Below are 23,239 nucleotides of genomic sequence, written 5' to 3' on the forward strand. Positions count from 1 at the left end.
CTTTTTACATTTTCAATTTTTTTTTAAGTCTCTGTTCTGGTTCGTTCTGCATCTAACCTGCAGGTCTGTAATGATGGAGTGCTGGACATCCTCTTTCTGCTCCTGCAGGAAATGGAAACTGACGGCGTTGAGGGTGTACGAGCGCAGCTTATAGTCCCTCAGCAGGACCTGCAACAGAAAACTTACGTTAGCTTACAAAAGCAAAAATGCTGAGACAAGCTCTTGAATCGCCAATAACATTAAAACCACTGACAGGTGAAGATAATAGCACTGATTATTCTATCCACGTTCACTGGATATGAGCAATCGCGCGCTCTGATTGGCTACTCTACTGCTAGGCTATCAGCTCATATACCTTGAGTAGAGAAAAACAAAATGGTGGAGCATGTTGCTGAACCAACCGAGGATGAAATAAAAGCTACTCGAAAACAAAACCCCCAAAAGATACATAAAATTAAAATGCTCCGTTTCTCAAAATCCAGTGACTGTGGATAGAATAAAACAATTATTCCACTTAATCTCGTCGTACATGACTTATAGCCAATTCGGTGCTACGCGCTTCGCCAACTATCAACTCATGTATGACTCGATTTTGTGGAATAACTGTTAATTATTTTTTTCGTGGTCCAGTTTCCATCAAATCCTGCGCTCTGATCGGCTGGCGTCCGGGTCCGTATCCTACGATACGGACCCCAGGCGACTCGCTCGTTCACAACAACAAACATAGTAGCATTTTTCGTCAACATTTATCTTTTTTTTTTATAAGATTTATTTATAAAGATTATCAAAAATCTTATAAATTTTTGCCAGCATTTCTCAGGAGAATAGCATTAATTTTACAGCATGGATAGCGATAACGACGGTCTTCACAGCGAAAGCGAATTTTACTACCCTGAGGAAGAAGAAATAAAAGAAAACATTTCAGGAGAAAGCTACAAACCTCTAACTTGCTAACGCTGAGCAAAAATATGGCTGAATCCTGAATGACTCAATTTTGTATAAATAGGGGACTACATAGGCGGCAAAATGTAGTTTTTTTTCCTGCCATGGAAGTGCACTTGTATACCGAGGAGGAAGCCATTTGCATTACAGCCGTGAATGAGGATTCAAAATAGCGGCTCGCCTCGGTTTTCCCTTTCGGGCGCTCTCGTTTTCTGTTAGAATTTGGTAAAGAAAAAAATAAATATATTATTTACCAGCTTAAGGTCGGGCCGTATGGTGAAATACCGTGACCTCGGCCTTGAATACTGACCTCGGCCCAGAGGGCCTCGCTCAGTACTTTCAAGGCCTCGGTTACGGTATTTTACGATACAGACCTCCCAGCTAGTAAATAACATACATCTCATTACAGTGGCACCCATCAAAGGATGGGATTTATTAAGCATCGAGAGAACAGTCGATTCTCAAACATGATGTGTTGGAAGCAGGAAAAACGGGCAACATAAGGATCCGAGCATTCACCTAAACACTCTTGCTGACCCCTTTATGGTAACGGTATTCCTGAACCGCACCAGTGGCTCTTTCAGCACAATAACGCACCCTGCCACACTGCAAAAATTATTCAGGAATTATTTCAGAAACATAAAGAGTTCCAAGTGTTGACTTGGCCTCCAAATTCCCAAGCTCGAGCATCTGTGGGATGTACTGGACAAAACTAGTCTGATCCATGGAGGCTTCACATGGCAACTAACAGGACTGAAAGGATAGACAGATTACATTTTTATTGAGACAGCACATGATATCCAATAGATAATACACACGTGGCTCTTAATTAACGAAAACGAAATCAATAAAAATAGTAATAATAAGGAAAAAAAAAAGATCATTTACACTGATGCATAGTTTTCATGGAAAACAGTCCTGACAGTACTTGTAAATGCCATGAGAGATTTGCATTGTTTTACTTCAAGAGAAAATGAGTTCCCCAGTTTTGCAGCACCGAACACGAATGTTTTATTGCTGAAAGAGTGATAACAGGAGTGCTCTGAGAACACAATATCCCTCGCTGGCAACTCGGCCATAACTCTGGTAAAATGCAACTGAATTGAATGAAATTGCAATATGCGTATTACCGACATACAGTTAGGTCCATATATATTTGGACACTGACACAAATTTTGTTTTTTTTTTACCTGTTTACTGAAACATATTCAGGTTATAGTTATATAATGGACAAAGTCCAGACTTTCAGCTTTCATTTGAGGGTATCCACATTAAAACTGGATGAAGGGTTTAGGAGTTTCAGCTCCTTAACATGTGCCACCCTGTTTTTAAAGGGACCAAAAGTAACTGGACAATTGACTCAAAGGCTATTTCATGGGCAGGTGTGGGCAATTCCTTCGTTATGTCATTCTCAATTAAGCAGATAAAAGGCCTGGAGTTGATTTGAAGTGTGGTGCTTGCATTTGGAAGATTTTGCTGTGAAGAAAACATCCGGTCAAAGGAGCTCTCCATGCAGGTGAAACAAGCCATCCTTAAGCTGCGAAAACAGAAAAAACCCATCCGAGAAATTGCTACAATATTAGGAGTGGCAAAATCTACAGTTTGGTACATCCTGAGAAAGAAAGTAAGTACTGGTGAACTCATCAATGCAAAAAGACCTGGACGCCCACAGAAAACAACAGTGGTGGATGATCGCAGAATAATTTCCATGGTGAAGAGAAACCCCTTCACAACAGCCAACCAAGTGAACAACACTCTCCAGGAAGTAGGCGTATCAATATCCAAATCTACCATAAAGAGAAGACTGCATGAAAGTAAATACAGAGGGTTCACTGCACGGTGCAAGCCACTCATAAGCCTCAAGAATAAAAAGGCTAGATTGGACTTTGCTAAAAACATCTAAAAAAGCCAGCACAGTTCTGGAAGAACATTCTTTGGACAGATGAAACCAAGATCAACCTCTACCAGAATGATGGAAAGAAAAGTATGGTGAAGGCGTGGTACAGCTCATGATCCAAAGCATACCACATCATCTGTAAAACACGGTGGAGGCAGTGTGATGGCTTGGGCATGCATGGCTGCCAGTGGCACTGGGTCACTAGTGTTTATTGATGATGTGACACAGGACAGAAGCAGCCGGATGAATTCTGAGGTATTCAGAGACATACTGTGTGCTCAAATCCAGCCAAACTGATTGGTCGGCGTTTCATAATACAGATGGACAATGACCCAAAACATAAAGCCAAAGCAACCCAGGAGTTTAGTAAAGCAAAGAAGTGGAATATTCTTGAATGGCCAAGTCAGTCACCTGATCTCAACCCAATTGAGCATGCATTTCACTTGTTAAAGACTAAACTTCAGACAGAAAGGCCCACAAACAGACAGCAACTGCAAACCGCTGCAGTAAAGGCCTGGCACAGCATTAAAAAGGAGGAAACACAGCGTCTGGTGATGTCCATGAGTTCAAGACTTCAGGCAGTCATTGCCAACAAAGGGTTTTCAACCAAGTATTAGAAATGAACATTTTATTTACAATTATTTAATTTGTCCAATTACTTTTGAGCCCCTGAAATGAAGGGATTGTGTTTTAAAAAATGCTTTAGTTCCTCACAATTTTATGCAATCATTTTGTTCAACCCACTGAATTAAAGCTGAAAGTCTGAACTTCAACTGCATCTGAATTGTTTTATTCAAAATTCATTGTGGTGATGTACAGAACCAAAATTAGAAAAATGTTGTCTCTGTCCAAATATTTATGGACCTAACTGTATAACAAAGAATCCTATCAAGTTTCGTAAAATTCCTCCAAAAATTGTGAGAGGAGTTGAATTCAGAAAGCAAGCACACCTTGATGAAATTGCCAAAGTACAAGTTTGTTAATAATCAAGCGCATAACTCTGGTAAAATTTGCCCAAATTAAACAAAATTTCCATATGCGTATAACTGTCATATAACAAAAAGGCTTTTGCCAAGTTTGGTGAAATTCCTCCACAAATTGTGAGAGGAGTTGATTTCAGAAGAACGTACACCCTCATGAAATTGTCAAAGTACAAGTTATTTAATTTAATCAAGGGTCAAAACTCTGGGAAAATTTTCATAAACGAAATTAAATCGCAATACGCGTATTACCATCATATAACAAGGCCTTTCGCCAAGCTTCGAGAAATTTATCCAAAAATTGTGAGAGGAGTTGATTTCAGAACGTAAGCGCACCTTCATGAAAATGTCAAAGTACAAGGCTGTTAATCGAGGGCTGTAACTCTGGTAAAATGCGACTGAATTGAACAAAATAATAATATGCGTACTACCGACATATAACAATGCCTTTTATACCAAGTTTCGTGAAATTCCTCCAAAAAATCAAGACAGGAGTTGATTTCAGAAGGTGAGCACCCTTCCTGGGATGGATGGATGGATGGACGGACATCACCACGGCCTAATCCCCTTTCAGGACTTTCGGCCAGCGGGGGATAAAAACGCGGCAGAATAACGTTCGTGTTCGTATGTCAGGTGTTCCTTCCATGGACCTCCGCGAAGTTGCCAAACCTTTTCCTGAGGTATTCCGGAGCGAGACTATTCAGAGCCTTGAACACTAAGGTACATTTCATGCATTTTACTCAAGTATGGAATGGCACGATATCAAGTTCCTTAAAAAGGCTTTCGGATGGATGCCACGTCCATGACGATTCTTGCAGCACGCTTCTGGAGCATAAGCCTAGTATCCGTATGTTTCCTGAAGGTCTCTCCCCAGACGGTTGCACCATAGTCCATGATGGGCTGGATTAGCAGAGATGCCTACCCCAAATTTTGAATTTCAGTATTCTTGAAAACATTTTTCAGTATTTTGGAATGACTTTCAGTAACATTAATTTATGCGCATTTCTATTATAAAGAGGTATATATATATATATACACCAATATGTTTAACATTTAAATTATTAAAAAGTGCCGTTTTGTGTGAATTGAATAAACAAAACGCAAGCAGCCATCTCAACTGAATTTCCACTCAACAAATTTCTAGAGCATACAATACATCACATTTTTATAAATACAATAGTGTTCCCTGTTTGCAGACATTACGGTTGACTACCAATCATTGGTATTGAATGTAACTCCTCAAAAGTATTATATTATATTATACTGCCTGGCAAAATGTTCTACCTGTTAACGGAGTCTAATAAAATAAAATAAAAAAACATTTCTTATTTCATGCCAAAGAGAGTCTGACATTGTTATCTTAATGTCCCAATATATAAATACTTCAGCATAATGCTTCAGAAGAGACATTGAATAAAATGACATTTATAATTGTATTTAAAACAGTGGAATGATCAATTTTTTGCCACAATCCCAACAGCACTAATCACAAAATTCTGTTTTTGATCATACTACATGTACATTTGCACTTGCAACACTGAAAAGACGTTGAATTAAAGAAGTACAGCCAGTGTTTGATATTTCAGTGAATAAAAATCAGACATGTAAAAAGAAACCGAATAAGTTTAACTCACATTTCATGGCACTAATTGGCAAGTTCAACTCCAAGCACAGGTCAACCATCACCGCTTCAGCACGCGTCACGTTCCGTGTCTTTTCATCCACAGATTTCATAAAAAACTGCTGGATGCCCCCAGATTTACTTTCCGCCTGACTCGCCATTTCAGCATACTCCACATGTTTTTTGGAGTTGACATGCCGTGTGCAGTCATCGCGACCACCATGAGTGATGTTAATGTCAGTTCTACACAGTTTGCAGTGCGCGTATCCATTGCCCTTTTGACTGGGTGTAATGCACGGCCGTTCTACCGTATCGAAAATAGCGCGAACAAATGTGCGGAATCTGCGCATGTCACACAGCATGTGTGGTTGTCGTAAAAATAAATAGCCTAGCCGTGAATCGCGCATGGATTGAAAAAGTCGTTTGGACATTTAAAAACAACTCACTGGAATTTTTTAAGACTTTATAATAATTCCGTACAGAATAACACTGTTTGCCGTAACATCGTATTTACGTAACTTTTCCGTACAAAATACGGCCAATCTGTACTAGTAGGCATCTCTGGATTACGGTCGCAGAAAAGGTTTTCCTGGCTCTTAACAAAAGAAAATGTATTGGAACGCTTCAAAAGACCTCGCCTTTTTGTGATTTCCTTCGTCACATACTCCACATGATAACGTGTTATCAAAATACAAGCCAAGGAGTTGAGACGAGGAAACCGTTTCGATGGGATTTTCATCTCGCCTAATCTGTAATGCCTCGTTATCAGTTTTGATCTCCCAGAGCTGCAAATGATCACCGATTTTGTTTTTTCCACAGTTAAGTGCCATGTTGTTTCCTCTCGCCCACTTGTAAAGGATCTGCTGCTAATATCTTGATGCCAGACACCACAGCACACCTTCAGAGGATCTGTGGGGTCCAAGCCTCGATGAGTCAGAGCTGTTTTGGTGGCACAATATTAGGCAGGTGGTTTTAATCTTATGTCTGATTGGTTTATGCGTGTGTGCGTGTTCACCTGAAGAAGGTCAAACAGTACTCTGCCCTCCATGTTGACGGTTTTGTTTTCTCTGCGGCCCATCTGTTTGCTCTGGAAGCTGGAGTCTTTAAGGACCGACCTGATGCCCCTCATACGGCCCAGATAGGGGAAATAATTCACCTATACGCAAACCACACACATACACACAATTTACAGTTGTGCTCATAAGTTTACATACCCTGGCAGAATTTTTGCTTTCTTGGCCTTTTTTCAGAGAATATGAATGATAACACAAAAACTTTTTTCCCCACTCATGGTTAGTGGTTGGGTGAAGCCATTTATTGATAAACAACTGTGTTTTCTATTTTTAAATCATAATGACAACAAAAAACATCCAAATGACCCTGATCAAAAGTTTACATACACCAGTTCTTAATACCGTGTATTGCCCCCTCTAACATCAATGACAGCCTGAAGTCTTTTGCGGTAGTTGTGGATGAGGCTCTTTAGTTTCTCAGATGGTAAAGCTGCCCATTCTTCTTGGCAAAAAGCCTCCAGTTCCTGTAAATTCCTGGGCTGTCTTGCATGAACTGCGCGTTTGAGATCTCCCCAGAGTGGCTCAATGATATTGAGGTCAGGAGACTGAGATGGCCACTCCAGAACCTTCACTTTGTTCTGCTGTAGCCAATGACAGGTCGACTTGGCCTTGTGTTTTGGATCGTTGTCATGTTGATCGTCCAAGTACGTCCCATGCGCAGCTTCCGGGCTGATGAGTGCAAATTTGCCTGCAGTATTTGCTGATAACATGCTGCATTCATCTTTCCTTCAACTTTGACCAAGTTTCCTGCGCCTTTGTAGCTCACACATCCCCAAAACATCAGCGATCCACCTCCGTGCTTTACAGTAGGAATGGTGTTCCTTTCATTATAGGCCTTGTTGACACCTCTCCAAATGTAACGTTTATGGTTGTGGCCAAAAAGTTCAATTTTGGTCTCATCACTCCAAATTATCTTGTTCCAGAAGTTTTGAGGCTCGTCTCTGTGCTGTTTGGCGTATTGTAGGCGAGATACTTTGTGGCATTTGCTTGGTTTTAACAGAGCCCCTGATTTTCCATTTGTTAATCACAGTTTGAACACTGCTGACTGGCATCATCAATTCCTCGGATATCTTTTTGTATCCCTTTCCTGTTTTATACAGTTCAACTACCTTTTCCCGTAGATCCGTTGACAATTCTTTTGCTTTCCCCATGACTCAGAATCCAGAAACGTCAGTGGCTGGATGAAAGATGCAAGAGTCTGTCTGGATCCCAGAAACTCACTCAGCTTTTATGCACACACACTGATTACAAGCAAACAGATCACAGGTGAGGACGTTGCCTTTAGTAGCCATTCAAACCCATTTGTGCCAACTTCTGTGCATGTTATCAGGCCAAAATCACCAGGGTATGTGAACTTTTGATCAGGGTCATTTGGGTAGTTTCTGTTGTCATTATGATTTAAAAAGAGAAAAAACACAGTCGTTTGACAATAAATGGTTTCACCCAACCACTAAGCATGAGTGGAAAAGATGTTTTTGTGTTATCATTCCTATTCTCATACCTGCAAACTCATGAGGGTTGAAAAAGGTGACAAACTACCGGTAACCCCCCGGCCCCCTTAAACAGCGTGCGATCAAGGAAAATAAAGGGAAAAGACAACATTTAAAACAAAGACAAGATTTATTAATTTTTAGCTTTGCAATTTTCAGTTTTGCATCTGACACCTCATTACATTACCATTAAGGAAGGAAAAGTATAAAAAGTAAAATTTGAATTTAAAAAAGTAATTTTTGAAGTGTGACACTGGAAACTTTCTTCAGCAGACCAGTTTATCATTTTTTAGACCTTTTGGCCCGAACAAGCCGTTCAAGGGCACGTTTATGCTACTCTGCCATGTGCCTCTTTCGCGCCATGCTATCCTTCTTCACCACCTCTGCCCTATTACCAGCAGCACTGGTAGATGGCTGGACACCAAATTCAGCCCTCCTTTCCTTCAGTGCTGCCAAATTCATGGTGTGAGAGTGTGTGTGTGTGTGAGAGAGAGAGAGAGAGAATCTCTCTCACTCACACACACGCACAACTGGTTCTCTGAATACAACCGAGATCAACACATATTACGTTATAGTTTTGACAATCCCACCAATAGTTTCACATAAAAATGATTTCTCTTACCCAAAACACGCGTTTATAGATCCTTATGTTCAACAAAAAATGACTTTATTCAAACTGATTTGGCATTTTTTTCTGTTTTGTTTCAGCCCACAGAAACATCTTCCGTGTCGCGCGTTTGGTTCAAACGTAACAGCCCCGCCCCTTGCGTCTTACGTCATAAAAACGCGACTCACAGACCACCAAATCACAGGTACCAAAAAAAACACCCTAAAGCCTCTTTAAATCGCACTCATCGTAACACAGCTTTCTCCGCATACTAAAAATGTTTTTCCGTCTCCAGATGTAATATAGAGTTCCGGAAAAAATCAGAAAATATGATTCCGTGAGCTGTTTTCAAGACTCAGTGTCCCGTTCTGCATTGCGTTTGGATGATCTCTGCCATCCTCCTATACACACCCGTATTCAAGAATACCCCGCCTCTATTCAGTTACAATTCGCGGATACTGTCCAGCGTTCTGTAAGACTATTGGCTCGTTGGAATGTCATCCAATCAGAGAGACGTTTGAAGTATGAAGAAGGCGGAAATGGTCTGAATGTGGGTGTGAGGAGAAAAGTAGTAGTAGTACTTTGAAGTAGTAGTACATTGAAACCAAATGTTCGGCAACGTAGCCTCGTGCACCCCCCCCCCCCCCCCCCCCCAAAAAAAAAAAAAAAACTCTTCGGATCTACACGATTCACACAAGTGACCTATTTTGGGATCAAAACGGCGAATTTCGCCGAAAGGTGACTAGTTTGCAGGTATGTATTCTCCGAAAAATGGTCAAAGAATCATAGATTCTGCCAGGGTATGTAAACTTATGAGCACAACTGTAGCACACGATCTCTTGCAAGCTTCCTTAGTCATCAGACACAATCAGTCTGCCTACAAATACACACCTTTAAAGCAGCGGCTCTGTTGAGCAGGTACGGCAGGTCAAAGTTTTGTATATTGTAGCCGGTAATGATATCAGGATCCACCATCCTCACAAACTCCGCCCAACTCTGAGAAGAAACACAAGATCAAGATCACAAAAATGTCGCAACCTGAGATCGCGAAAACATGAGCAACAAGACAAGGTCAGTACAAAAAACATTCCAAATTTGTTTATTTCTGATAAAACTGGGAGATTTGATTTGTTTTGGGATTTTCTTCTAAACATCTGTGTATTACGTGAGGAGTACAAAGCGTATGTAGTTTTTATGTAACACACCTGTAGTAGCTGCCTCTCTTGGGTGAAGCAGAGGATCTGAGAGCCCACTATACTCGCACAGCTCTGTAAGGTGAAAACAGTGCGGATAAAAGGCTCCTTCTCTCCCTGACGCTGCACCATGGAGGCGATCTGAATCACCGGGTCCACCTCAGCCTCCGGAAACACACCTGAACACAAGCAAGCGCGTTATTAGGATCGTTTAATGATATTTAAAAGAAACGTCAGTACCATGAAATGCATGTCTGAATGCACAGTTAATGGAGAAACACCGCACTGTGTCCAGCACCAACCTTTCCTGCCTGCACACTCAATGTCAAAGCTGAGGACTCGGAGAGGAGCGATTCTCTGCCAGTCCCCTTCCGCTGGGTGACTGATCAGATCCGTCCATCCAACATCCACCTCATACTGACACAGGGACACCTGACAGAGATACAGAAACAGAAAAAAAGAGAGAGGGATGGACTTTTTTTTTTTACAAAAATGAAGACAGAAAGACAGTAAGAGAGGGACACAGAGAGAGAGACAGACTCAACAAGAGCAACAAACAGAGACAAAGAAAGAAAGGCAAAAAGAGACAGAAAAAGAGATTTTTATAAAATGAACAAAGACAGTGAGAGAGGGACAGACAGAGACAGAGATACTCAGCGAGAGCAACAGACAGACAAAGAAAGAAAGACAAAGATTTTTATAAAATGAACAAAGACAGTGAGAGAGACTCAGCGAGAGTAAGACAGACAAAAAGAGAAAAAGATAGAGATTTTTATAAAATGAACAAAGACAGTGAGAGAGGGACAAAGAGAGAGACAGACAAAGATACTCAGCGAGAGCAACAGACAGACAAAAAGAAAGAGAAAAAGAGAGAAAAAGAGATTTTTATAAAATGAACAGACAGTGAGAGAGGCACAAAGAGAGATACTCAGTGAGAGCAACAGACAGAGACAAAAAAGATAGAGATTTTTATAAAATGAACAGACAGACAGTGAGAGAGGGACAGAGAGAGGGACAGAGACAGACTAATGCTGCTTTTCCACTACCAACGCGGCTGAGTTGGGCTGAGCCGTGCGGTGCTGAGTTAGGCTGAGCCGTGCGGTGCTGAGTTGGGCTGAGTCGAGCTGAGTGAGGCTGTTGGAGTTGCATTTCGACTACAACCGCGCTGAACCGTGCTGGCTGGAAGTGGGTGGACACATTGGGTGGAGTTAGCGAAAGTGGGTGGACGTCACGTGATATCGTTAGGCGGTGCAAACAGTGACATCAGTGAGCTTTTAAGCGGTAGTCTCACGACCCGGATAGTAAACAATAAACATGGAGGACATGGAGTCGTTAGTGTTGCTGGTCTTGGTGCTGTGGCTTGTTGTCACCGACAACACCAACAGATACTAGCAAGAGCGTATAGATGAGGCGAGGCGCATAAGGCTTCAGAAATTCTCGTAATTCTTCTTCTTCCGGGTTTACGGTGTTTACAGATCCCAGCGTGCTCGCGGGGCGTGTGTGGGCATGTGAGGACACTCCTCCTCACCAATCAGTGCACAGGGGAGTGTCTCCTCACGCCCCTAGCCCCACTCGGCTCGGTTTGGCTCGCTTCAGCCCCACTCCAAAACCGTGCGAGTTTTGGGTGCTGAGTAAGGCTGAAGCGAGCTGAGTCGCGCCGCTCTAAAGTAGTCGAAACGCGAGCCGTGTCGGGCTGAAGTGAGCTGAAGTGAGCTGAAAAAGGGTAGTGGAAAAGGGCCAAAAGATACTCAGTGAGAGTAACAGACAGACAAAGAAAGAAAGACAAAAAGAGACAGAAAAGAGAATTTTATAAAATGAACAAAGACAGAGAGGGAGAGAGGGGGAGAGAGAGAGAGAGAGAGAGAGAGAGAGGGAGAGAGAGAGACTCAGCGAGAGCAACAGACAGAGACAAAAAGACAGAAAAAGATAGAGATTTTTTATAAAATGAACAGACAAAAGACAGTGAGAGGGACAGAGAGAGAGAGAGACAGACAGACAGACAGACAAAGAGAGATACTCAGCGAGAGCAACAGACAGAGACCAAGAAAGACAGACAAAAAGAGACAGAAAAAGATAGAGATTTTTATAAAATAACAGACAGTGAGAGAGGGACAGAGAGAGACAGAGACAAAGAGAGATACTCAGCGAGAGCAACAGACAGACAAAGAAAAAGAGACAGAAATAGACAGGGGGAGAGAGCGAGAGAGAAGGAGGAACAGAGAGACACAAATAGAGAGGCAGGAAGAGAGAAAAACATAAGACAGAAAGGGACAGATGGGGGACACAGACAAACAGATCGACACAAAAAGAAAGAGGGGAGACAGAGAGAGACAGACAGACACCGACAGATGGACAGAAAGAGAGACGGACAAAGTGATGGACAGAGAGACAGATACAGATAGAGGCAGAGACCAAAAAAAAAAAAGACAGTAAGACAGACAGTGAGCAAGACAGAGAGAGAGAGAGAGAGAGAGCAGTGAGATAAAGACAAAAAGACAGAAATAGATGAGAGCGAGAGACATAAGGAGGAACAGAGAAACAGTGAGAGATATATATAGACACAAACAGAGGCAGGAAGAGAGGGAAACAGATGGATAAAAAGAGAAAGGGACAGATGGTGGACACAGACAAAGATCTCTCAAAAACAGAGAGGGGGAGACAGACAGACAGACACAGACAGAAAGAGACAAACACATACAGACAGAGGTAGAGACAAAAAAAAAAAACAGAAAGAGAGAGAGCGGGGGGATAATGAGGTGTTGAGTCTGAATGCTGAAACTAAAGTGTATGTAGAATTAAAATAATGCATGTTCCCTTTACAAGCCGTTACCTTGCCTGGGTTTCGGGAGTCCGTCTCTCCTACGCTCTTCTCCTCTCTTAGTCTGTACTTCCCTTTAGGCAGCTCGATCCAGCAGCAACCCACCACATCACTGTCCACCATGAACCTGACGCCAAACACACACACACAACAGAAACCACACTTTCACACCATCAACCACAGTGCCAGTACAGCGCATAAACAAGTAACATGAACAGCACACACTGACGGGTTAGGGTTTTTTTTTTTTTTAGAAAGTTAGTATTGCTTCCAAAGAATGGATGCTCTGTCCGTCACACTCACCTGATCTCGAAATCGATGTTGGCCTCGTACGCAGGGTAGCCCTGAATGGGGAAGTGAGCAAACTTAAATCCCTGCTCCAAGAGACGTTTCGCCGGGGCAACCAGGCGTGGCATCGCCATGGTGATGCGCAGGAAGTCCATTGGACGCTTGCCGTGGTAACCGTACATATCTCAATAACAACAAGACAGTTAGAAGAAAGTAAACAAAACCACTCACACACACAGACTTGGATTAAACGTAAGACTCACTCTCTTTGCGGGTGATGTCCACCGCTAGCACCGTGACCGAGATGTTGTCTTTGTTGGAACGCATGTCCTTCAACACAACAGAGTTCAGCTCCTTCTGAAACTCCGCTAGGTGAGCATTAGTGAAGCCTGAAAGACATGACGAATACGAAACCCATAACGTTCCACGTAACAAGATTTACGAGACGACACTCGAGCAATATGGATCGCGACTCACCAGCTGGCGCAGGAACGTAGAAATAAGGAGCAAAACCGTGTACATGACAGCAGACGCTGTTCCCGCTGTCTGTCACTCCAAACATACGGACCACCGGAACCTTCCCCTGGACCTGTCCTGGCATCCCGGCCACTGCAGAGCCTACACACGTACACGTTTACATGCAGCTCAATAATCTGCTAACCCTTTAAACCTCATTCCTCACTCATCCAACTAATACTAAAGAAGTACACTGATGCAGGAGGTAAATTATCCAGGACATTTAGAGTACACTTGTGCTGACAAAGACATACAGTGGGGCAAAAAAGTATTTAGTCAGCCACCAATTGTGCAAGTTCTCTTACTTAAAAAGATGAGAGAGGCCTGTAATTTTCATCATAGGTACACTTCAACTATGAGAGACAGAATGGGGGGAAAGAATCCAGGAAATCACATTGTAGGATTTTTAATGAATTAATTGGTAAATTCCTCGGTAAAATAAGTATTTGGTCACCTACAAACAAGCAAGATTTCTGGCTCTCACAGACCTGTAACTTCTTCTTTAAGAGGCTCCTCTGTCCTCCACTCGGTACCTGTATTAATGGCACCTGTTTGAACTCGTTATCAGTATAAAAGACACCTGTCCACAACCTCAAACAGTCACACTCCAAACTCCACTATGGCCAAGACCAAAGAGCTGTCAAAGGACACCAGAAACAAAATTGTAGACCTGCACCAGGCTGGGAAGACTGAATCTGCAATAGGTAAGCAGCTTGGTGTGAAGAAATCAACTGTGGGAGCAATTATTAGAAAATGGAAGACATACAAGACCACTTATAATCTCCCTCGATCTGGGGCTCCACGCAAGATCTCACCCCGTGGGGTCAAAACGATCACAAGAACGGTGAGCAAAAATCCCAGAACCACACGGGGGGACCTAGTGAATGACCTGCAGAGAGCTGGGACCAAAGTAACAAAGGCTACCATCAGTAACACACTACGCCGCCAGGGACTCAAATCCTGCAGTGCCAGACGTGTCCCCCTGCTTAAGCCAGTACATGTCCAGGCCCGTCTGAAGTTTGCTAGAGAGCATTTGGATGATCCAGAAGAGGATTGGGAGAATGTCATACGGTCAGATGAAACCAAAACAGAACTTTTTGGTAAAAACTCAACTTGTCGTGTTTGGAGGAGAAAGAATGCTGAGTTGCATCCAAAGAACACCATACCTACTGTGAAGCATGGGGGAGGAAACATCATGCTTTGGGGCTGTTTTTCTGCAAAGGGACCAGGACGACTGATCCGTGTAAAGGAAAGAATGAATGGGGCCATGTATCGTGAGATCCTGAGTGAAAACCTCCTTCCATCAGCAAGGGCATTGAAGATGAAACGTGACTGGATCTTTCAGCATGACAATGATCCCAAACACACCGCCCGGGCAACGAAGGAGTGGCTTCGTAAGAAGCATTTCAAGGTCCTGGAGTGGCCTAGCCAGTCTCCAGATCTCAACCCCATAGAAAATCTTTGGAGGGAGTTGAAAGTCCGTGTTGCCCAGCGACAGCCCCAAAACATCACTGCTCTAGAGGAGATCTGCATGGAGGAATGGGCCAAAATACCAGCAACAGTGTGTGAAAACCTTGTGAAGACTTACAGAAAACGTTTGACCTCCGTCATTGCCAACAAAGGGTATATAACAAAGTATTGAGATGAACTTTTGTTGTTGACCAAATACTTATTTTCCACCATAATTTGCAAATAAATTCTTTAAAAATCAGACAGACAATGTGATTTTCTGGATTTTTTTTTTCTCATTTTGTCTCTCATAGTTGAGGTATACCTATGATGAAAATTACAGGCCTCTCATCTTTTTAAATGGGAGAACTTGCACAATTGGTGACTGACTAAATACTTTTTTGCCCCACTGTAAGTTATATTTAAAAAAAAATCAAAAGCCAAGCATGAATTATTATCTACTTCCTATACAAAGACAACACTCCAGAGCGTCTGGATTTGGTAATACTGATGCTAATTGTACTGGAGCTCTTCAAACTCCTCCCCTTTCTGAGATTTACCCAGATAATAGTCCAGGTCAATCTGCTGAAAGGTGAGCGCGTCTTTATCAGGGTTAAGAGGTGCTGCAGCGGGACGGCGCCAGCGAGGGTTCAGATTCGCCGAGAATAAATCACCTGAGAGGAACAGAGAAGGTCAGAGATGAAAGCTGTTCCTCAGCATCTCTAACACTCTTCTTACACAATACTTACCCACTGGGATGACATCATGACCAGCCTGCCCTTCCATCGATTCCATCTCTATGTCCAGGTCGTCAAACATGGCGAGCTCTTCTTCAAAGTGCGACGGGCCGTCCTCCCACTCAGAGCCCATTTTGCCCCTCTTGGCCTGCGAGGCGCCACCCATCGAAGGTCCTCCATTCCGGCGTTTAAAATCCATTCTACAGAGTAACGCAGGAAAGTGCGGTCAAATCATCGGCATCAAAAACAACACGTCTCATTCATGATCATTCAGCGAGGTGCATGTGGCATTTCTGGAAGGAGTCTCCAGTGTCAGTATTTTTCTTTCAAGTTTTCAGACACGGGAAAATATTCACGAGAGAAGACTTTGTGCTGTGCAGTCTCTCAGGAAGATACAATCAATCAATTTGGGTTTTTTTTTTTGCCATGTTAAAGTGCCATTCCACCATTGGCTGTATTCTTTGGCATAAAATACAATATATTTTATGACAACATGACTAGACAGAGAAATCTTTTAGCTTCAAAATGATATATCAAACATAATTTTTTGACAACGACAAGTATATTAATTTTGCGACCAAAGTCACCTACCCTTTTAATTTCCGCGCGGTAGTGAAACGTGATGTCATCGGCAGGTTCCCCTTCTTGTGTACCACGTGTCAGTCTATTTTTAGACCAGGAAACCCCCAAAGTGAGAGAGTCATTTCTCCTCGTATATGGGGGCCAAAAAAATTGCGAAAAATTTTGAGTTAATCTTTCAGTTAGCTAGATTTATTGGTATTAGCTAGATTTATTGGTATTATTTTTATCGCGTTCTATCCACCATTGCTGATAATATGTGCCACGTCACGTGGTACACAAGAAGGGGAACCTGCCGATGACATCACGCGTGGAAATTAAAAGGGTAGGTGACTTTGGTCGCAAAATTAATATACTTGTCGTTGTCAAAAAATTATGTTTGATATATCATTTTGAAGCTAAAAGATTTCTCTGTCTAGTGATACCATTTATATATGTTGTCAAAATATATTGTATTTTATGCCAAAGAATACATCCAATGGTGGAATGGCACTAAGTGAGTAAACAGCTATTATATCCATCATCAAAAAATTCTTGTGCAGGGATTGGCTCATGTGACATCAAAGAGTTTCACTGTTGATTAAACAATGTGACGTCAAAAAAAAAAAAAAACAGTGTGAGTCAGCTATGGTATATCCTGGATATGCCCTGAATTGACATCACAATTTCAAGCTATACAGCTGACTCAAGTCACAGCTGGGGCTCCGCGAGCATTTCATGATCATGCCTAGCGAGGCAGGCGATAGCACGTTACACTGCACACACGCAGGTCGAAGGTCACTCCCGACGTAAACAACAAACATGGCTGCCTCCACTGAGTTTATGCCAAGACTCACTATTAACACTTTTAGTTTGGAATTTTTTGATGAGAGATATAAAATCTAATATACCAGCATGCACTAAGAGGCACCAGGAATTATGGATTCTCTGACGTGATTGGTGCAGAAAATAGTACCATTCCAGTCACCTCAAAGAAACCATAATTTCAACCGGAGCCTCTCAGTGCATGGTATATTTGATTACTATAACAACATAAAAGTAATACCAGGAATGCTGTTTAATAAATAAAATCCCTGGCAAATTTCTATGGACGTAAGAAAACATTCCTCAACCACACTCTAAAATCTAGTGGAAAGACTTCACAGAAGAAGTGTGGATGTTTCGGGACGACTGATTCCCGAATAACGCCCATGCTTGTGGAATGGGATGCTCAACAATCAACAACCCATGTTTTTTGCTTGCAACAATACAAAAAGAGGTGACCAAGAATTGTACACAGAAATTGTTCTGGATTTCGGTGGCAAAGCCATGATGTAATGGGTAGAGAAGCAGCTCTGGGAGCAAAAGGCTGCCGGTTCGATTCCCTGGACCAGCAGGAATGGCCGTTGTGGGTATATTGGACATCGTTCTGGATAAGAGCGTCTGCTAAATGCCTGTAATGTAATATAATGATGAGTGGAGGAGCATCTGGCATGTCATGATCGTGAATGAAAGCTGCTTTTGAAGCATGTATACGATGTAAATAAGTACGGCTCCTAAAACATTTTTGGTTCAGTATTTAAAATATTAAAAGAAAGGTCATGGTCTAATACAAAACCTAACACTAGCTTACTGTACTAATCACTCACTCACTCACCAATTCCAAACACATTTCTGTTTCCCACCTTCGGATTTAGTGTTTTTACACTCAGTTTAGACAAAAGACAGAAATATTTTCCCAACTAATGAGAGGAACAGCAGTCAGTGGTTGCCTGACAGATACCTCAGGAAGAAGTCAGCAGTTAGCCAGGAATGCATCAAAACAAAACTTAAATTAAACTCGGAGCTGTGTCACATTCAGAAGTTCGCAGGAACCATCTGCAGCTCAACACCTCGAAGACCAAGGAGCTGGTCATTGACTTTGGGAGGTCCAGACCAAGGTCACGACCAGTTCTGATCGAGGGAGTCGAGGTGGAGGCTGTGGATTCCTACAAGTACCTCGGGCTGTGGCTAGACTTGCAACACCAATCACTTATACAGGAAGGGACAGAGCAGGCTATACTTCCTGAGGAGGCTGCGGTCCTTTAACATCTGCAGGAAACTCCTGTGGATGTTCTATCAGTCTGTGGTCGCCAGTGTCCTGTTTTACACCGTGGTGTGCTGGGGGGGGGCAGCACATCCAAGAAGGACACATCCAGGCTGGACAAACTGATCAGGCGGGCCGGCTCTGCGGTCGGCATGAAGCTGGACTCACTGGTGACGGTGGCAGAGAAGAGGTCTATGGACAAACTACTGAACATCATGGATGATGCCAGTCACCCTCCGCACACCGTCATCAGCAACCAGAGGAGCCTGTTCAGTGACAGAATGCTCCTTCCCAAGCGCAGGACGAACAGACTTAAAAACTCCTTTGTCCATCACGCGATCAGACCATACAACTCCTCTCTGGGGGGGAGGAGGGGTAACAGGAGGACAGAGGACGGGAAGGAGCAGTAGCCGAGCCTGACAATAAGCAATACTGGACAATGTGCAATATAAAGTGCAATATCTCTCCTGCTGCCCCCCCTTCCTCTCTTCCCCATATCTTGTTCTTTTTATATTTGTATATGTAAATACTTAATTTAATTTATCTAGAAGTTTTCTCTGTTTTCTATTCTCTGTTTATCCTGTAATGATGCTACTGGAATTTTAATTTCCCTGAAGGAACCCGCCCAAAGGGATCAATAAAGTTCTATCTAATCTAATCTAATCTAATCTAACCTAATCTAATTACCCAGCTCAATCCTATCCCTTATATCACAGTTTTAAACAGTTAACATTTTTTAACGTCCATCTAAAAACAACAGTTTTTGCTACAAAAGAAGGCATAATGCACTCTGCTGCATTTGCAACACTGCATTTGCTATAAAAATGTTAACTAACCGGTTAGCCTGCTATATTAGCAATGCGTGCTCCCTTTCTCCTACCCATATTCAGACAAGTCCCGCCTCCTGCACTGTGATTGGCTAAAACTTCACTGTGGCTGTCATAACGAACGATTTAACCAATCATAATGCCGTATAGGAGCTATTCCTGCCCAATCATAACTCTGGAAACCGAAACTGTTAGAATACAGGTGGGACAAAAAAAAACTATCAAGACATGCTAGGTTACACACAACACAAGTCCTTGGTTACAAGTAATTTGCAGCAAGAACACATAGTAAAGCTATGACAAAACTCACTGTCGCATTATAATTATATCAATTTCTTTTCAGATAAATTATATATATAAGCAGATACCCTTTTATCCAGCGCGAGCCCCACTAATCCAGTACAGACCCAACAGAATCTCCCGCCACTACGACTTGTTGAATCCGATTTCCGGTGTCCCGGTAAAATTGCGTAGACCCCAAAGAGCACGCTGATTGGTCAAAATCCCGGAAGTGGCTGTTTTGTGTCTGTCAGAGGCTTTTTTTTGTTTGTTTGTTTTTATACAGTACATAAAAATGATAACAAAATAATGGGTTGTTTTACAATCAGGGTACGCAAGCTAAAAATCACATTTAACATTTATTATCTTCAATATCAAAAGGCTTGACTAAATAAACTTGGTTGTTTATTGTAGCCCTGTGATAGCTCTATTTACCATGCAAAAAAAAATTTGGTGATAACTTTATTTTTGGTGAATGTATGGCAATCTCATCTCATCTCATCTCATTATCTCTAGCCGCTTTATCCTTCTACAGGGTCGCAGGCAAGCTGGAGCCTATCCCAGCTGACTACGGGCGAAAGGCGGGGTACACCCTGGACAAGTCGCCAGGTCATCACAGGGCTGACACATAGACATAGACAACCATTCACACTCACATTCACACCTACGGTCAATTTAGAGTCACCAGTTAACCTAACCTGCATGTCTTTGGACTGTGGGGGAAACCGGAGCACCCGGAGGAAACCCACGCGGACACGGGGAGAACATGCAAACTCCACACAGAAAGGCCCTCGCCGGCCCCGGGGCTCGAACCCAGGACCTTCTTGCTGTGAGGCGACAGCGCTAACCACTACACCACCGTGCCGCCCTGTGGTCAAGATATTGGGGCATAAATATTAGAGACAACTAACACAAAGCTTACAGCCTTGTATTTAAAAGCACTATGGAAGTAGTGGATTCTGAATTGTCAAAAAAAAAAATGTCCTCTCCGAGAATCACTTCATTTGTTTCTCCCAGCCCTGCTTAAAGCTACACTTAATCTTCTTTATCTTATAGCAGATTACACAAAACTACCATACACACATGTCAAAAAATTACCTGAAATCTGTTCTTTAACTTGTCCTTCACTTAAAAACTGGTACAAGAACCAGTTTGAATCAATTTGAATTTTGGACCCCTGTGACACAAACTTTGTACCCTGATTGTAAAACAACCCTAATCCAAAATAAACGAGTATGAAAAAATACATAAAATACTCTAGATATGGCTGGGGATGACACAAAAAAAGTTAAAAACTTATTTCCATTGTGGTCCCCATAATACAAGATGTGACATGAAAGAGAGATATAAACCTAATACTAATAAAAATATATATGAAAATTAATAAAAAATAAAATCATTATTCTCAATAGAAGTCATAACATTATACATATAAGACTTGATGTAGTGGTTAGCACTGGCGCCTAACAGCAAGAAGGTTCTGGGTTCGCGGCCAGCGAGGGCCTTTCTGTGTGGAGTTTGCATGTTCTCCCCGTGTCTGTATGGGTTCCCTCCGGGTGCTCCGGTTTCCCCCAAAGACATGCAGGTTAGGTTAACTGGTGGCTCTAAATTGACCGTAGGTCTCATCTCATCTCATCTCATTATCTCTGGCCGCTTTATCCTACAGGGTCGCAGGCAAGCTGGAGCCTATCCCAGCTGACTACGGGCGAAAGGCGGGGTACACCCTGGACAAGTCGCCAGGTCATCACAGGGCTGACACATAGACACAGACAACCATTCACACTCACATTCACACCTACGCTCAATTTAGAGTCACCAGTTAACCTAACCTGCATGTCTTTGGACTGTGGGGGAAACCGGAGCACCTGGAGGGAACCCATACAGACACGGGGAGAACATGCAAACTCCACACAGAAAGGCCCTCGCCGGCCACGGGGCTCAAACCCAGACCTTCTTGCTGTGAGGCGACAGCGCTAACCACTACACCACCGTGCCACCCTTGACCGTAGGTGTGAGTGATTATTTGTGTCTCTGTGTCAGCCCTGCGATAACTTGGCGACTTGTCCAGGGTGTACCCCGCCTCTCACCCATAGTCAGCTGGGATAGGCTCCAGCTTGCCTGCGACCCTGTAGAACAGGATAAGTGGCTACAGATAATGGATGGACTTAACACTTTTCTTAAAATTTAACAAAGATTGACTAAAGTAGAAGGAAGACTATTCCATAACTGAGCACCAGTGATACAAAATGAAAACTTACCAAAAGCACCAAAATGAGGAATGATAAGCAAATGTTGACTAGAACGAGTATTATGAGAATGTCTTCTTGAGATGGAAAGGAATTGGTCAGAAAGGTACTAAGGAGACGTCCCATCAAGTACTCGGTACATATGATTTAGTTTTATTTGCTCTACTCTATATTGGATAGGGAGCCACCCTAAGATTTTGGAGTGTTCAGTAAATAATGATGTTCTCAGCTGTAAATTTAGAGTAAAACGAACCAATTTATTCTGAGAAATCTGTAGTTTTGTTTTTGTTTTCTTAGTCAAACTAGAGTACCAAAAAGAGCAGGCATAATCATAATGACTTGAATGGCTAGGTTGGAGGTGGTGTAGTGGTTAGCGCTGTTGCCTCACAGCAAGAAGGTTCTGGGTTCGAGCCCAGTGGCCAATGAGGGCCTTTCTGTGTGGAGTTTGCATGTTCTCCCCGTGTCCTCCGGGTGCTCCGGTTTCCCCCACAGTCCAAAGACATGCAGGTTAGGTTAACTGGTGACTCTAAATTGACCGTAGGTGTGAATGTGAGTGTGAATGGTTGTCTGTGTCTATGTGTCAGCCCTGTGATGACCTGGCGACTTGTCCAGGGTGTACCCCGCCTCTCGCCCGTAGTCAGCTGGGATAGGCTCCAGCTTGCCTGTGACCCTGTAGGACAGGATAAGCAGCTACAGATAATGGATGGATGGATGGATGGATGGATGGGCTAGGTTGGTTCAGTGTGTTTACAAAACCCCAAAAGTAGCTCAAGGGCAAGGCAGATACATTTGCAAGGGTTTTTAAATTTTGATGCCAAAAACAAAATTAATTTATATTTAAAGTTATAAACTGTTAAAACATGGAAGACTAAATAAATTAATTTGAACTTATTTGGTTACAAGTTCATTGCTTCAGCATCTTTGCAAGTGCCAGTCAAAATCTGAACAACTTTATATAGCTAACTTTACCAGTGTAAATATGAACAAAATATCTCTCATCTCATCTCATTATCTCTAGCCGCTTTATCCTTCTACAGGGTCGCAGGCAAGCTGGAGCCTATCCCAACTGACTATGGGCGAAAGGCGGGGTACACCCTGGACAAGTCGCCAGGTCATCACAGGGCTGACATGTAGACACAGACAACCATTCACACTCACATTCACACCTACGGTCAATTTAGAGTCACCAGTTAACCTAACCTGCATGTCTTTGGACTGTGGGGGAAACCGGAGCACCCGGAGGAAACCCACGCGGTGAACAAAATATGACTTTATTAATTTAAAATATGAATCTACATTATATTAATCTAATATTCAAATATTAATCTACATTATCTTTGTCATAGAAACTCTCAAAACTTAAACTCTCCCAAGCAAAAATGATTCAAAGTCAAAGAGGTTGCAGAAAAGTTTAGACCTTTATTAAATAAATTAACAAAGGCCGAGTTCGGTCGGCAAAGTGAGCCGACTCAAAATCACAAAGTTCTCATTTTATACAGTTTCAAAATAATTCAGTGTATACAAATAATCTCACTGGTTAACATGTCATGTCATACTTCTTCAACATTTTCCATTGGGCAGTACATCTCACGCTTCTCATATTTTGTAACAACCGAGCCAAATTTTCCAGTA

General features: G+C 42.5%; 1 protein-coding gene across 1 annotated transcript in view; it reads right to left on the bottom strand.

The window, feature by feature from the left end:
• Positions 1 to 19,535, bottom strand: part of pold1 (polymerase (DNA directed), delta 1, catalytic subunit) — a 60,451-nt gene extending 40,916 nt beyond the window's left edge. The window contains exons 1-12 of the mRNA XM_060901964.1: positions 19,451 to 19,535; positions 15,624 to 15,811; positions 15,435 to 15,548; positions 13,387 to 13,527; positions 13,173 to 13,298; positions 12,925 to 13,093; positions 12,634 to 12,748; positions 10,106 to 10,235; positions 9,816 to 9,982; positions 9,502 to 9,606; positions 6,456 to 6,596; positions 58 to 168 (exon numbers count right to left, since the gene is read on the bottom strand). Of these exons, the coding sequence (XP_060757947.1) occupies positions 58 to 168; positions 6,456 to 6,596; positions 9,502 to 9,606; positions 9,816 to 9,982; positions 10,106 to 10,235; positions 12,634 to 12,748; positions 12,925 to 13,093; positions 13,173 to 13,298; positions 13,387 to 13,527; positions 15,435 to 15,548; positions 15,624 to 15,810 (1,506 nt within the window). The 5' untranslated portion in view covers position 15,811; positions 19,451 to 19,535. The remainder of the gene's footprint in view (positions 1 to 57; positions 169 to 6,455; positions 6,597 to 9,501; positions 9,607 to 9,815; positions 9,983 to 10,105; positions 10,236 to 12,633; positions 12,749 to 12,924; positions 13,094 to 13,172; positions 13,299 to 13,386; positions 13,528 to 15,434; positions 15,549 to 15,623; positions 15,812 to 19,450) is intronic.
• Positions 19,536 to 23,239: the final 3,704 nt, after the last annotated feature.

This window comes from Neoarius graeffei, chromosome 20 (genome assembly GCF_027579695.1).
Source record: "Neoarius graeffei isolate fNeoGra1 chromosome 20, fNeoGra1.pri, whole genome shotgun sequence".
NCBI lineage: Eukaryota > Metazoa > Chordata > Actinopteri > Siluriformes > Ariidae > Neoarius > Neoarius graeffei.